Below are 16,327 nucleotides of genomic sequence, written 5' to 3'. Positions count from 1 at the left end.
CCCCTAAATTTAGTATTTAGGGACAACCCTGAACCCAGGAAATCAGATTCCTACAACAAGAAGGAGGACTGCTAACCTGAAAGCCCCGCAGAGACGACTGAGATGACAATTGACTTGGCCCCAGCTCTACCGGCCTATCTCCAGACTCAAAGAACCTGCACAGTGATGCATCCGACAGAGACCAGCAACCTCTGAGGATTCAGAGGACTGCTCTGAACCCGAAGGACCAAAAAACTCCTGAGAACAGCAGCAGCACTGTTCAAAAACTGCAACAACTTTACAAATTTTAAAGAACTCTCTCTTCCCTCCGGAAAGCATGAGACTTCTCACTCTGCACCCGACGCCCCCGGCTCGAGCTCCAGAGAACTAACACCGCAGAGAGGACTCCCAGGCGACTACAGCTACGTGAGTACCCTAAGTCGACCCCCCCCTCTGCACCACCGCAGCAACGCCTGCAGAGAGGATCCAGAGGCTTCCTCTGACCGCGACTGCCTGGTAACAAGGAACCTGATGCCTGGACCAAGCACTGCACCCGCAGCCCCCAGTACCGAGAGGAACCACCTTCCAGTGCAGGAGTTCCCCCTGTGCCCTGCCTGCATCGCCTAAGTGACCCCCGGGTCCATTCATTGCTTGCAATAGAAAACCCGACGCCTACTTTGCACACTGCACCCAGCCTCCCCTGAGTCGCTGAGGGTGTGTTGTGTGTGCCTGTTTGTGTCACCCTCAGCGCTCTACAAAACCCCCCTGGTCTTCTCCACGAGGACGCAGGTACTTACCTGCTAGCCGACTGGAACCGGAGCACCCCTGTTCTCCATAGGCACCTATGTGTTCTGGGCTCTCCTTTGACCTCTGCACCTGACTGGCCCTGTGTTGGGGTTGCCTTGAACTCCCAACTGTGGGCTGGCTAAGCCCAGGAGACTGACTGTGTAAGTGCTTTACTTACCTGAAAAACCTAACCAAACTTACCTCCCCCAGGAACGGTTGATTTTTGCACTGTTTCCACTTTTAAAATAGCTTATTGCCATTTTAACCTAAACTGTGTGTACTACTGTTTTAAATCAAAGTTCTATACTTACCTGTGTGAAGTACCTTGCATTTTATGTACTTATCTCAAATCTTGTGGTTTTAAAATAAATTAAGAAAATATATTTATCTATATAATAACTATTGGCCTGGAGTTAAGTCTTTGAGTGTGTGTTCTTCATTTATTGCCTGTGTGTGTGTACAACAAATGCTTAACACTACCCTCTGATAAGCCTACTGTTCGACCACACTACCACAAAATAGAGCATTAGTATTATCTAATTTTGCCACTATCAACCTCTAAGGGGAACCCTTGGACTCTGTGCACACTATCTCTCACTTTGAGATAGTATATACAGAGCCAACTTCCTACAATGTTGAATATAGAATATGTCCATATGTGACAGTTGTATACGTGAGTGATTGGTACAAAGGTCAATCTCATAGTTGAGACTAAAACATATTTACCTAAAATGAAAATCTATTTTTTTAGGGCAAATCAATTACTACATTTCAATGAAAATTACATTTTTCTTTTGAGTGAAGTGGGCTTCTTTTTCCAGAATGAAATGCCTGTATTTCATGGTGAAATATCTGTATTTTGAGAAACTGCCAAGATGGCATTTATGCATAAAAACTTATTTTCCCAATTATATGTGAAGCTGATATATTTTTTTTATAACAAGTTTTTATTGATTTATAAACATAACACCAGGTCGCAAAGTAGAAGGCTCAGTTTTTTATCACATTAGTACATTCAGTTATAGACTCTCGGATTAACAAAACCATACAGCACTCGTGTAAGTTTACATATTCATGGGTGAGCAGTGCCCTACCATACGTCCCAGATTATATGGTATTTACTTTCACATCCCCTTGCCTGGTAAACTGATCGTTCCATTTGAGCACACCAATCCATTCCCCTTCTCCATTGTTGTAGCAAGGGGGGAGGGTCTCAGACGCCCAGCATCCAGCAATGTCCGTTTTTGAAATAAGCAAAGCCGTACCCACTAGTGTGCGTGTCACCCGGTTACCCTCCATGTCCTCCATCACCCCCAGTAAGGCAACGCTAGGGGAAGCCGTCAAGTTGATGTTCGACAAAGTGGAAAGTACATTTAGGATGCATGTCCAATACCGTTGGATCTTGGGGCATGACCACACCATGTGAAAGAAGTCTGTCAGGGAGTGGAGGCATCTACCACAATAAGAGTTTGGTTTGAGTCTGGCACAAAACAGTCAGGCTGGTGTCAGATAAGCACAAAGCAAAAAACAGACCTGGACCATTCGCAGCCTCGCTGATATTGCAAGAGTGCGTGGCGCCATCAACGCATCTCGCCAATCCTCCTCTTCCAGGGGGCCCATCCAGGCCTCCCAGCGGGTCCTCAAAGACCAAAGGGGTGGCGACGCGTTCAACACCAAAAAGCAGTAAATCTGTGATACACCACCCCACCACCCAGGGCCCCCCATCATCGCCTTTGCCTCCATAGAACTGAAGTCAGGAACCTGGGTACCATTGCTAATGTGGGCATATAATGCATGTCGAAGCTGTAAGAATTTGTGGAATTGTGTTTGATTCAGGGTATTTGTCTCCTGGAGTTGCTGGAAAGACATCATGTGTGTATCCTCCCAGACATCTCCCACTACTGTGATGCCTATGGCATCCCAGCACGTAAAGCCCTCGAGAGTAGCAATTTCATGTATCCACATTCCCTGCCATAGCGCTGGGTGACCCCACCCCACCACCCCGTCAGCTTCTGGGCCGCGCTCATCCATGTAGAACCTGGCTGGTCATTTCAGGTGTAGCCCTGGGGATAGGAGAGCCGTACAGCATATCCATAAGTCGTGGGAATCCAATTGTTGCTAGTTCCAACTAATAGGCTGGGTCGTCCCACCCCCCAGTGAGCCATTCATTGATGGGGCGTACCTGTACTGCCAGGTAGTAGAGGTATAAATTCGACATAGCCAGACCGCCGTCGAACACACCTCGTTGACATGTGTCCCAGGAGAGGCGCCGCCGTACAAAGGAGCGGGCCATTGCATCCATCTCCCGAAACCAGTGCTGGGGAATCTGGATAGGAAGATTCTGGAGGATATACAGAAAACTGGGTAAGATCAGCCTTTTATACAGAACTATGCGTCCCAGAAGGTTGAGCGGAGAGTCTGCCATTTTCCCAGGGCTGCTTTCACCCAACGGAAGAGCGGATTAAGATTGAGGGTCCAGGTCATGGCGGGTTCAAGCTTGATTTTTATGCGAGGTACTTGAAGCTTAATCGCTGGATAGGCATGGTCGTCTGCCAGTCAACCAATTCTCGGGAGTCGGAAAACAGAACCAGCAGAGATTTCGTAGTGTTCATTTTGAGGCAAGATGCCTCGCCAAAAATACGCAGCAATTGAAGACACCGAGGTCCGCTTATCTCCGGGTGTGACAAGTATAGCAGCACGTCATCTGCATATAGCGCAATACGGTCCTCCCAAACCTCCACCCACCGCCATCCCTCCAAGAAGGCATCCAGGTGAACCACCTGTGCGAGGGGCTCTATGGCGAGGGCAAAGAGGAGGGGAGATAGGGGTCACCCCTGTCTAGTGCCCCTCTCAATAGGGAAGACCTCAAACATCCTCCTGTTTACGAGGACACAGGCCGATGGTATATGACATAATAATTGAACCATGCGCCTAAAGGAATGTCCCATTCCCGCCTTCCACAGAACCAGGTCTAGGTAGCTCCAGTCCACCATATCAAATGATTTTTCAAAGTCGATTAGGAGGAGAGCCAGGGGGCGCGAAGCGTTTGCCTATCTGAAGGGCAACATGGAGCCTCCGTAGGCAGTGTCTAGTGCTACGAGTGGGCATAAAGCCACACTGATCCGGATGGATCAATGGTCGCAGCACCGGCCGAAGGCGACTAGCCAGTATATTGCCATGAATCTTGAGCTCAATGTTGATTATCCACGGGCGATAATCTGCACAGTGCATGGAGGGCGGTGTGGACTTAGGCAACACAACAATTGTGGCCCGGTCCAGGTCGATATGAAAGGCACCCCTATCCAGGGCACCAATATGTCTCGGAATTTAGGATAGTATTCTGCTGGGTATCCGTCTGGGCCTGGGGTCTTTCTGGATCTAAGATTTGCAATGGCCTCCCCTATTTCTTTCAGGGTTATGGGGTAGTCAAGACCTCTGCTGACCGAGGCTGAAAGGACTGGTATGTCTATCTCATGCAGTAGCAGCATCTGTTGTTTGACAGTTGGTCTAGGTGCCGCCTTATACAGGGCAGCATAATAGTGAGCGAATGTCTAAGCTATGTCTTGAGGAATCGTGTGTAACTGCCCGGACTTATCTGTTATCTTGGGGATCACCCGCCCCTTCAGGGGGCCCGGTGGCCAACCAGTAAAGGACCTTACTATTCTTGTGCCCCCAGCCATAAACTCGGGCCTGTGTTGCCCGCCAGATCTGTTTTGCCTCTTCCAGGTAGTGGGCTCTCAATTCTTGCCTCACCATCTCCAGGGCTCGTCTGTGTCCCTCCCCCCTGGGGTTCAACACCTCGCATTCTAAGAGAAGTACTCGGGCTTCGAGGGTTGTAATATGAGTTTGTTTCTCCTTCTCCCATCTTTGCAAGAGACCCATAACATAGCCGTGGACTATGGCCTTGCCCGCTGCCTAAAGAGTAATACGGGATTGAACAGATCCCGTATTTTTGCTAAAGTAGAGTTTGATCCCTCTATGGAGGTCCGCTGAGTAGGTCTCGTCTTAAGGGAACCAATCGTTGAGACGCCATGTAGGTCTCCGGTGCTGCCCCGGATAGCCAATAACCATCGAGATACGAGCGTGATCGGAGAGGCCCCGGGCATGTATCTGGATCTGGGTGACTAGGGGGTTATCACTGGCCGGTGTAAGGATCATGTCTATACAGGCCTGGGTGTGGTGCGCTGCCGAAGTGTGGGTGTATTGCCGGCGGCAGGGGTGCCACACTCTGCAGGCGTCAGTAAGGCCCGTGGTCGTCATCCATTGGGTAAGAGCCTGTGAGTGTCTACGGCGAACATCTGACAAGGGGCCTGTGATGTCCAAACTCGGGTCCAAAACCGCGTTCATGTCAACGCCCACAGCCATGAATCCCATGGGCATTTGGGCTAGGAGGGCGGTGAGGGTGCCAAAGAACCCCTCGAGCCCGGCAGGAGGGGTAGATATGCTAAGTAGGTTTATGTTAGGTCTGTCCAACCGTCCCGTCAGGGCCACATACCTCCCCTGTGGGTCCTTTCAGGTCTGCTGCACCGTCAAGGGATAGCCCCGGTTTAGATGTATTGCCACGCCCCAGACCCTCCAAGTGTACCCGGAATAGTAGACTCGATCGAAGCTATAGCGGGCCAAGAACAGGCATGTGGACCCCAGTAGATGCGTCTCCTGGAGAAGTAGAATAGAAGGTCGGAGGTGTTCCGCTTAACCTTGTCGAGGAGACCATTAACGTTTCCAGGAGACGTTGTGTGTGTCATGTGATGTCTTGAAATGGAGCACCCCCCAGTACCTCTTGGACAGCTGGAGGAGCATAAAATGGATCTGGGTGCGGTGCTGTGGATAATGGGCCTTAAATTCGTCCGGTGTCTGGGTGTTCTGTGTGCGTCCCTTCATATGCGACCTCCAAGTACTAAGGACTAGGAACAAACAGCAACATAATAAATCCATCTCACAGTTGACTCAGGTTTGCATGTGGGCAACAACCTGATTGGTGCAGAAGCTGTCTCATCACACCTCGCACTGGGAGACCACTTGATGTGGCTCCCCTTGATGTGGCTCCCTACTAGACCTCGCTCCCTCCAGTTCGCTCCTCTTCCTCACAGGAGACACTGATATTGGCAGGCAGGCTCTGGTGATTTAGGCTCCTGAGCAGGAGGTCTTGGTTTTCCTGGTTGATGTCCCTTCACCCAGCAGGGAGCCTAGCAGGTCTTGGGCCCTAGTCCTAGTCAAATGCAGATGTCTTGCAGAGCTTCTTCTCCTCAAACATCCTGTCTGGCTACTTGTCTTATGACAATTTTTTGGATCTCAACCTCCCCTTCTCATAGTTCATTGCCAGACACCAAATGTGATTTAGTACATATTTCTCCTCTCCCTCCTCTCCAACTTTCACAGCCGGAGAATCCCCGAAGCTAATAGTCGCATAACCCAGGCCATGGAAGTGACTAGAGTTCACACCTGGATGTCAACCCCAGTGATATGTGCATCACATGTTTAATCTTGGGTTCCAGGCCCAATCCTTTATGATTCTATTACGAGCCTCCTCCCCTTCCTACCCAGTCCCCTTCCTTGTGATCTCTCAATTAATCAAAGAACACCCTTTGAAGTGTACAGGTGGAACCCCGCTCTTTCTTCTCCAGTGAACCTAGGTTGTCCATATGAAATTATTTGTTGTAGACAGCATACTGCAAAGTGTTCCGTTGAGATCATTATAGGAAAAGTAGACTGAGAGGATTGCTGCCTCTGGGTGACTGCTAAGTACAATTATTGCCAGTGGCAAGAATCAGGGGAGCCGTGTCTTGGAGTGTAAAGTACAAACGGCATCATAAATGAAATAAGAAGCACCTGCCAGTTATGCAGTTAGTTCAGATAAGAGGTTCACTTACGTGAGAGCTTTAAAACAGCACGTTGGCGCCGCTTTATATTTCATTTCAGATAATGTTTTCATGAGAGGTTTCTGACTTCAGGATCATCGTTCTCTAATCAGAATATCTGTGAGGTTATTCAGAACACTGTGGCCAGGCATCATCCAGTAACTCATTCACTGGATCATGACTGTTAACTCTTGATGGTCAGGTTCCATAACCTACCAAGAGTGGTTGGTGCGTTTTCTTTAGTCTGTACTAATTCATTCCGAGTAGCTGTTATAGCAATGCGTTGCATGTTTGTCAATTATATTTTATATTTCTCGAATCTCTTTATGTGGCATGTAGTGTTGCATTAAAAATCGATGTTCTTAAAATGAGTAGAGTGGCACTACCACAGGTGATTTAGGATTCAGCCTCGCAATTCTCTTCTTTTTCTTTACTGAATTAAGAGTTTGGTTAAAATTGTTCACCTCACTGCAGCACACTGCCCTGATGACATGAAGGATGGCATTTACAATTATGGACCTGTAGTGCCCGTCTGCCAATGGGCGAAGGGAAGACTAGTGCAGGCAGAAGTTTCACGCTATTGCAGAACGTTGTTGTCGCTCTTGGCTGCTCCCACTTACATGGCAAGAGCCGGGCCGGGAGGTAATGTGTCGCATGAATTCCACGTGCTTTGTCGGCATGGTGGAATAGTATTCAAAAAGCGGGGCTGCATTTCAAGTAACCACATCAGAAGTGTCCTGTATGGCTTGTTTTTTTCCAGCCTGACAAGAACACTTTTCATTAAGTTCTATGTAAGACCACCAGAATTACCCTGGTGCGCTTATACTAACGCGATACTGCTGGAAACATGTATAGGGTGGCCAGTGGGTTTGGTTTCCCGCAGCATCACTGCTGCTCATGACAGAAGCTCTATTATGGCCCACCTCTAAAAGCAGCACATAGGTGCTCCAGTGAACGCAGTGAAAGTGATAAGTGGCATGTTAATTATAAAGTGCGCTGGTAATATGTGCAGGAGCAATAAGTTGTCAACAATGCTGACTCAGTAGTGTTCGAATATACAAACAAGCATTGGTAAAGCAATAGATCTCGCTTATGCAAGAGCTATTGGCTTTGCCAATGTGATTATCCATGTTGTACACCAGTGTGGCTGCTGTTCAGCATGGCTATAAAGTTAGTGGTGTAAAGGAGAGTGGTGTGGAGTTTTATAGAGTAGAATGGCAAAAAGTGGAGTGGAGTGGAGTGTTGTAGAGTGGCAGAGAGTGTCATGTATTGGAGTGGCAAAGTGCGGAGTTTCATAGAGTGGCATACCCTGGAGTGGCATAGAGTGGACTGGTGTATAGTGCATTGGCATAGAGTACTGCAAAATTGAGTGCAGTGGCATTGAATTCAGCCCTGTGCAATGCAGCATTGTAGAATGCAGTGGCGTAGATTAGAGTGGGGTGGCATAGATTATAGAGTGGAATGATGCAGATTTGAGAAGAGTGGCACAGAGTAGAGAAGAGTGGCATAGAGTGGTGCAGTGTGGAGTGGAATAGAGTTGAGTGATGCAGAGGGCAGTGGCGCAGAGTAGAGTCGAGTGGCATAGAGTGCAGTGGCATAGCATAGCATAGAGTGGTGCAGAGGAGAGTATAGTGCTGGAGAGCTTAGTGGGAGAGAATGCAGTGTTGCAGAGTGGCATAGAGTGGAGTTGTGCAGAGTAGATTGGTGTGGCCTAGACTGGCGTGGTGTAGTGTGCAGTGGTGAAGAGTGCAATGCTGCAGAGTAAAGTGGGGAAGAGTGCATTGGCATAGTCAAGTGGAATAGGGTAAAGAGGTGTAGCGTGAAGTGGCGTACAGTGCAGTGGCATAGAGTGGAGAGGTGCAGCATGCAGTGGCACAGAGTGGTTTAGAGTGGAGTGGTGCAGAGTAGAGTGGAGAGGCATAGAATGGAGTATTCATGGTGTAGTAACACACCACCATTGCAGACAACACATTTTTAATTGAAATGACAATTACATTTGCACAGATATACAGTTTTACCAATAAAACTATACAGTGCACAGACGAAAAGGTGTGAAAATTGCATCACTTAGAGTAATGATTTGTTTTCATCATATTAAAGTATTTGTTTCTAGCACACTTCAGAAATAACAAAAAAATTGCTTCATTTGTGTTTCTAATTCTAATAGATTCTGAAATACTTACACAGATCATTTAAATGTTATTGTGTGCTAGAAAAAAATTATTTCCTATCCCAAGTATCCAGCAAGACTGTCACATAAATCCTCTCACTTTGAAGTCGGAGAAAGAAAAATAAGATAGTGCCTAACATTTGACCTCGGTCTTTGAATGCACATCAAATGTGATGAGATAAGATGAAGATTTACAGGCCTCTTTACAGAATGGGAGCACTCAGAAGGATACTGTAAATAAGGTTTGGGCAAGGGAAGATACAAACACAAGCTGGACAGCCTAAAACAAATAAAGCAAGTAAATGGAATGCAAGACAATGTGAGCTAGAAACCACAAAGCCAATCGCAAGCAACAGACAAAGTGCATTACTTGATCCGGTTTCTGAATGCCCCCAAGCTGTCTGGTAGACTGCGTCCTAAAAATGACTGTAAGTTGGAGTTCAGTTTCTTCCACACTAGTTCATGTCAGTCAGCTAGTTATTACATATCTGACAGCTTTTGTTCATGCAGTATTTCCTCATTCTTGAGGCCCATTGTGAAAAAAACTGTCTTAGGAAATGGGGATGACCACATTTCTGTTGTTAAGCTTTTCCACTAGTGAATGTGTTTTTGACGATAATTGCGCAATATGTTATTATTGAGGTAAACTCCAGGAAAATCTCCTTATCTGCACCCCCAAGAGGATAAGTAAGCTTGGCATCAGTCTTTTTGAGGCCTGAGAAATCCTAGTGTTTGCCTGCCCTACCTTTTGATAAGTTCTATGCTTCCTAAGGCTCTTTATTACACATTGGCCGATGATGTCAAATCGGGAACAAACTGATTTTTAGCACTCAATTTAATATTACAATGTACAAATTTAGAACTGATCTGGCAGTTTTTACAATTTTTATCAGGCAATTCCCGGCAAACTTTGCACCACACAATTTTTAGTTTTTCTGGTTGTAACAAGGAAAAATGTACAGTATTAGCTCATTATGTACAATTGCTAAGGCGAGACGGATGCTTCATTTTGACCAACTTACTCTGTCAGTACGACTTTCAGCGGCTCTTACTGTGTGCATCAGCCTAACTTCTAATCTGCAGCCATCTTTTCTGAGCAGACACCCCTCCTCTCATGAGTCCCCCATTGTCCATCTCGTCCATGTGTAACAACATCCTCTTATACACTGTGGCACAGAACTGTCCCATGAGGGTAGTTTGACATACTATTTGTGTGATATCTTTCTGTTTTCCACTCGGACAGAAAATGTATTTGATTCCACATTCTGAATAGATCCTACTGAAAGTGCACATATACCTGAATTAATACATTGCTCTTTTGATCTGCCTGCAGCCATATGCGGTGTCCCATCTGAACTTGTGTGCTGGAATCATGGTGACTGCATCCCATAACCCAAAGCAGGACGATGGCTACAAGGTATGAGCCCATAAAAGTTGTGATCAGCTGGCTTTCAGAAAACATAATTGAAATTATTCTTTTTGTTGATTTGAAAAAATATATATATATGATTTTGCTTTTAAGTGTAATTAGAAGTTGTGTTCTGAATTCTGTTTGGAAAAGGGAATATGACAAGAGTTTAAATGCCACCTGAGCAAGATTGGCTGTGAATGGAACAATGGCTATTCATTTTGAAACTCACACGTTATATACATAATATAAATTTTATATTTTTAACAGGTTTATTGGGAAAATGGAGCTCAGATAATTCCTCCTCATGATAAGGGAATCGCAGGCACCATAGAAGAAAATTTAGGGCCCTGGCCACAGGCGTGGGACGATGGTCTTATAGACTGCAGCACACTTCTTCAGGATCCCTATGCCTCCATCGATAAGGATTACATGACAGACATACAAAGATACTGCCTCCACAGGTAAGCTGATAAGGATCCTTTCATATCCCTCTTTCACCAGACGTTGCTCTTTGGAATGACTAACATTTGCGGCAGAATTGGCACCAGCAGCGGAGTGATGTAGAAACAGAAAGATATGGTAGCACACTGCCAGTTTTTGATTGCCCTCCCTGCTTTTCCTAATGTATTCCCCTCCATTGTTCCACTCTGTTCCTGGTCCCTAGGATTTATTTTTAGAATTTAATCCTTTCAAAGTGTATGTTACTTATACCTGAAATCCCACTTAATTTTCTTCTGGGAGAGATGTTGTCATTGTACCTCTTTTTTTTTTTTTTAAATCATTTCAAAATATTTTTTCGTCAATTGCTATTGGTAACATGTAGCCATTTACAAATCAATCTTATGTAAAGGAGAACTGTAACCCCTGTGCTCATATTAAGTAAAGGAGCGGTAACTTCTACCAATAAAAATGATGTGTAGGAGACTGTACTTACACCAGTCCACCTCGGGAAGAACCTTTTTGTATTTTAGTAATCTTACGAAAATTCAGACACGAACCAACACATCACTGGAGCGGACTACCGCAGTGCTAATATGGTTCTCCTGCTTTGACAACATTTAGACTAGCATGTGGCATGCCTAAGGGTGTGCAGCCTTTTACGGGTCTTCCATCAGAGGGGCTCACCGAATTAATCCTTCACATGGGAGAGTCTGAGAACCGCATCCCAAATCGGGCAATGTTCTTCTCTTGGGGACATCACATTGCCCCACCGGAAGTAGACCTCTGAGTTAAATGGTCCCATTTCCTCTTTCCTACCCCTAAGGTAGAGCTGGATTGTTATGTTCTCCCTCTATGCCTGCGTTTTACTGACCAGTGAGAATTCAGTGCAGTTAATTTGATGTAATCAATACCTAGATGTATTACTCCATTTGAATATTTTGCTGTAAATCTGTATTTTCATTTTAGAAAAAAATTACCCCCACTCCTCAAACGCATGTTCTGCAAAGCATTGCGTTCGCCAGCTAAGTGTAACACTATATATAAATATGTTTGGCATGTGTAGCTACAGATACACATGCTGTGCACTGTTCCTGCCATCTAGTGTTGGGCTCGGAGTGTTACAAGTTGTTTATCTTCGAAGAAGTCTTTTCGAGTCACGGGACCGAGTGACTCCTCCCTTTCGGCTCCATTGCGCATGGGCATCGACTCCATCTTAGATTGTTTTCTTTCCGCCATCGGGGTCGGATGTGTTCCTCTTCACTCTGTGATTCGAATCGGGAAAATTTAAAAATCATCGAAAATCCATCGGTATTGTTGCGTTCGGGACCGTTTTCCTATAGATACATCGGCACCGACAAGACAACTGCTTCGGCGGCCCTTCGGGGCTTCCGCACCCAGCCGAGGCCTGGTCGGGCCGACCACACCCGTCGTCGAAGCCTCATGGACAGGACCCCCTTCCGGTTCTGTCCGACGTGCCACGCCAAGTATCCTTATACACACCAGCATCGGGTCTGTAATCTGTGTTTGTCACCGGCGCACAGAGAGGATACCTGTGAGGCCTGTAAGGCTTTTCGGTCGAAGAAGACTGTAGGAAGTTGGCTCTGTATGCACTATTTCAAAGTAAGGAATAGTATGCACAGAGTCCAAGGGTTCCCCTTAGAGGTAAGATAGTGGCAAAAAGAGATAATACTAATGCTCTATTTTGTGGTAGTGTGGTCGAGCAGTAGGCTTATCCAAGGAGTAGTGTTAAGCATTTGTTGTACATACACATAGACAATAAATGAGGTACACACACTCAGAGACAAATCCAGCCAATAGGTTTTTGTATAGAAAAATATCTTTTCTTAGTTTATTTTAAGAACCACAGGTTCAAATTCTACATGTAATATCTCATTCGAAAGGTATTGCAGGTAAGTACTTTAGGAACTTCAAATCATCAAAATTGCATGTATACTTTTCAAGTTATTCACAAATAGCTGTTTTAAAAGTGGACACTTAGTGCAATTTTCACAGTTCCTAGGGGAGGTAAGTATTTGTTAGGTTAACCAGGTAAGTAAGACACTTACAGGGCTTAGTTCTTGGTCCAAGGTAGCCCACCGTTGGGGGTTCAGAGCAACCCCAAAGTCACCACACCAGCAGCTCAGGGCCGGTCAGGTGCAGAGTTCAAAGTGGTGCCCAAAACACATAGGCTAGAATGGAGAGAAGGGGGTGCCCCGGTTCCGGTCTGCTTGCAGGTAAGTACCCGCGTCTTCGGAGGGCAGACCAGGGGGGTTTTGTAGGGCACCGGGGGGGACACAAGCCCACACAGAAATTTCACCCTCAGCAGCGCGGGGGCGGCCGGGTGCAGTGTAGAAACAAGCGTCGGGTTTGTAATGGAAGTCAATGGGAGATCTAGGGATCTCTTCAGCGCTGCAGGCAGGCAAGGGGGGGGTTCCTCGGGGAAACCTCCACTTGGTCAAGGGAGAGGGTCTCCTGGGGGTCACTCCTCCAGTGAAAGTCCGGTCCTTCAGGTCCTGGGGGCTGCGGGTGCAGGGTCTCTCCCAGGTGTCGGGACTTAGGATTCAAAGAGTCGCGGTCAGGGGAAGCCTCGGGATTCCCTCTGCAGGCGGCGCTGTGGGGGCTCAGGGGGGACAGGTTTTTGTACTCACAGTCTTAGAGTAGTCCTGGGGTCCCTCCTGAGGTGTTGGATCGCCACCAGCCGAGTCGGGGTCGCCGGGTGCAGTGTTGCAAGTCTCACGCTTCTTGCGGGGAGCTTGCAGGGTTCTTTAAAGCTGCTGGAAACAAAGTTGCAGCTTTTCTTGGAGCAGGTCCGCTGTCCTCGGGAGTTTCTTGTCTTTTCGAAGCAGGGGCAGTCCTCAGAGGATGTCGAGGTCGCTGGTCCCTTTGGAAGGCGTCGCTGGAGCAGGATCTTTGGAAGGCGGGAGACAGGCCGGTGAGTTTCTGGAGCCAAGGCAGTTGTCGTCTTCTGGTCTTCCTCTGCAGGGGGTTTTCAGCTAGGCAGTCCTTCTTCTTGTAGTTGCAGGAATCTGCTTTTCTAGGGGTCAGGGTAGCCCTTAAATACTAAATTTAAGGGCGTGTTTAGGTCTGGGGGGTTAGTAGCCAATGGCTACTAGCCCTGAGGGTGGGTACACCCTCTTTGTGCCTCCTCCCAAGGGGAGGGGGTCACAATCCTAACCCTATTGGGGGAATCCTCCATCTGCAAGATGGAGGATTTCTAAAAGTTAGTCACCTCAGCTCAGGACACCTTAGGGGTTGTCCTGACTGGCCAGTGACTCCTCCTTGTTGCTTTCTTTGTTCCCTCCAGCCTTGCCGCCAAAAGTGGGGGCCGTGGCCGGAGGGGGCGGGCAACTCCACTAAGCTGGAGTGCCCTGCTGGGCTGTGACAAAGGGGTGAGCCTTTGAGGTTCACCGCCAGGTGTCACAGCTCCTGCCTGGGGGAGGTGTTAGCATCTCCACCCAGTGCAGGCTTTGTTACTGGCCTCAGAGTGACAAAGGCACTCTCCCCATGGGGCCAGCAACATGTCTCTAGTGTGGCAGGCTGCTGGAACCAGTCAGCCTACACAGCTAGTTGGTTAAGTTTCAGGGGGCACCTCTAAGGTGCCCTCTGTGGTGTATTTTACAATAAAATGTACACTGGCATCAGTGTGCATTTATTGTGCTGAGAAGTTTGATACCAAACTTCCCAGTTTTCAGTGTAGCCATTATGGTGCTGTGGAGTTCGTGTTTGACAAACTCCCAGACCATATACTCTTATGGCTACCCTGCACTTACAATGTCTAAGGTTTTGTTTAGACACTGTAGGGGCACAGTGCTCATGCACTGGTACCCTCACCTATGGTATAGTGCACCCTGCCTTAGGGCTGTAAGGCCTGCTAGAGGGGTGTCTTACCTATACTGCATAGGCAGTGAGAGGCTGGCATGGCACCCTGAGGGGAGTGCCATGTCGACTTACTCATTTTGTTCTCACTAGCACACACAGGCTTGTAAGCAGTGTGTCTGTGCTGAGTGAGGGGTCTCTAGGGTGGCATAAGGCATGCTGCAGCCCTTAGAGACCTTCCTTGGCATCAGGGCCCTTGGTACTAGAAGTACCAGTTACAAGGGACTTATCTGAATGCCAGGGTGTGCCAATTGTGGATACAATGGTACATTTTGGGTGAAGGAACACTGGTGCTGGGGCCTGGTTAGCAGGGTCCCAGCACACTTCTCAGTCAAGTCAGCATCAGTATCAGGCAAAAAGTGGGGGGTAACTGCAACAGGGAGCAATTTCTTTACACAAGCCCCCCCCAGCCTACAGGCCAGGAGACTCAGCCCAAGCTGGGAGAGTCTTCCTAGTCTGTCAGGCGAGGAAGAGTAGGAGAAATAGGCTGGTTAGTTGCAGGGCCTACTCTGCCTTACATCCTTCTGTTCAGGTCATTCCCTTTGGGGAACTGACCCACTTCCACAGTGATAGGACCTAGTCTGAATTGCCTCTTGTCTGCCTCTTCAATGTCTCCACCCATTCTTTCTATTTTGGTCTTAGAGGTATCCACCTCTGCTAACCTTATCTTGGCCAGGGTTACCCCTAGCTTACCCAGAGAGGTTACCCAGAGCTGGAGTAACCCCACCATGACCAATAGGGTCAGGGGGCCTAACTTGCTATTTGGCATGGGGTCAGACCACCATGCTAAGGACAGTGCAGCCATAAAGGCTAACACCCAGCAGAGGCCACTGACAGCTGTCAGTGCCCAGAACCACACCTTTAGCTCCTCACCTAAAAGGGAAGGGGCTAAGTTACAGGCTTCTTTGGGTTCAGGTTGCCTGTCTGCTGTATTAGAGTGGGGGGTTACCACATCTTGTAGTAAACACCCTTCTTCCACTCTTTCTTCTGTTAGCTGAGGAGCCACCCACTCAGGTTTAACAGTTGCCTGACTAGCCAGGACTTCTTGTGGGTCAGGTTGGACTTTATCAGGGCCATTTTTTGGAGTTCTCCCCTACTGGAGCAAAATCTCCTTGGCTTGCTGTAACCTTGGCTAAAGGTTGTCCACCCTTCCTACTCTGTTTTCTTTTCTTCTTCTTCTGGGGCCTGCTTGCATTTACTGCAGAGGCAGGACTTCCAGAATCCTTGGGAGAGGACTGGCACTGGACCAGTTTCTCTCTTGGGCTCTGACTAACCTCTGGGTAGTCATTTCCAAGGAGACAATCAAGGGGGAAGTCTGTACTGACTACTACCCTTCTCCAGCTAAGAGTGCCACCCACTTCTATGGGCACTAAAGCCACAGGCCTCTTAGTGACCCTGTCTAGGCTAACTCTTACCCTGGCAGTCTCACCTGGGATGTACTGGTTTGAGAGCACCAGCCTGTCATGCACAATAGTGTGACTGGCACAAGTGTCTCTCAGGGCAGTGGTTGGGATTCCATTCACCAGTAGGTGGTGGAAGTGTCTACTTCCCTCTGGAATCTCCAACTCACCTGTTGGGCCCTGTTTCCAGTTGAAGGCTAGGAAGACCTCCTCATCTGAGGAGTCATCTCCCATGGCTACACTGGTTACCCCAGGAATTTTGTTCTGGGGTTTGTTTTTGGGACAAGAAGTGTCCTTGGTGTGGTGCCCAGACTGTTTACAGTTGTGGCACCATGCCTTAGTGGCATCCCAGTTCTTACCCTGGTACCCACCTTTGTTTTGGGTTGTGTCTTGGGGCCCACCCACC

General features: G+C 47.7%; 1 protein-coding gene across 1 annotated transcript in view; it reads left to right on the top strand.

Moving 5' to 3' along the window:
* Window positions 1-16,327, top strand: part of PGM2 (phosphoglucomutase 2) — a 252,015-nt gene that overhangs the window by 111,779 nt on the left and 123,909 nt on the right. Inside the window, exons 5-6 of the mRNA XM_069202119.1 lie at window positions 10,127-10,210; window positions 10,472-10,665. Coding sequence (XP_069058220.1) covers window positions 10,127-10,210; window positions 10,472-10,665 — 278 coding nt within the window. The remainder of the gene's footprint in view (window positions 1-10,126; window positions 10,211-10,471; window positions 10,666-16,327) is intronic.

Source organism: Pleurodeles waltl, chromosome 1_2 (assembly GCF_031143425.1).
Source record: "Pleurodeles waltl isolate 20211129_DDA chromosome 1_2, aPleWal1.hap1.20221129, whole genome shotgun sequence".
Taxonomy (NCBI): domain Eukaryota; kingdom Metazoa; phylum Chordata; class Amphibia; order Caudata; family Salamandridae; genus Pleurodeles; species Pleurodeles waltl.
This window is presented reverse-complemented; position numbering and strand designations above follow the sequence as displayed.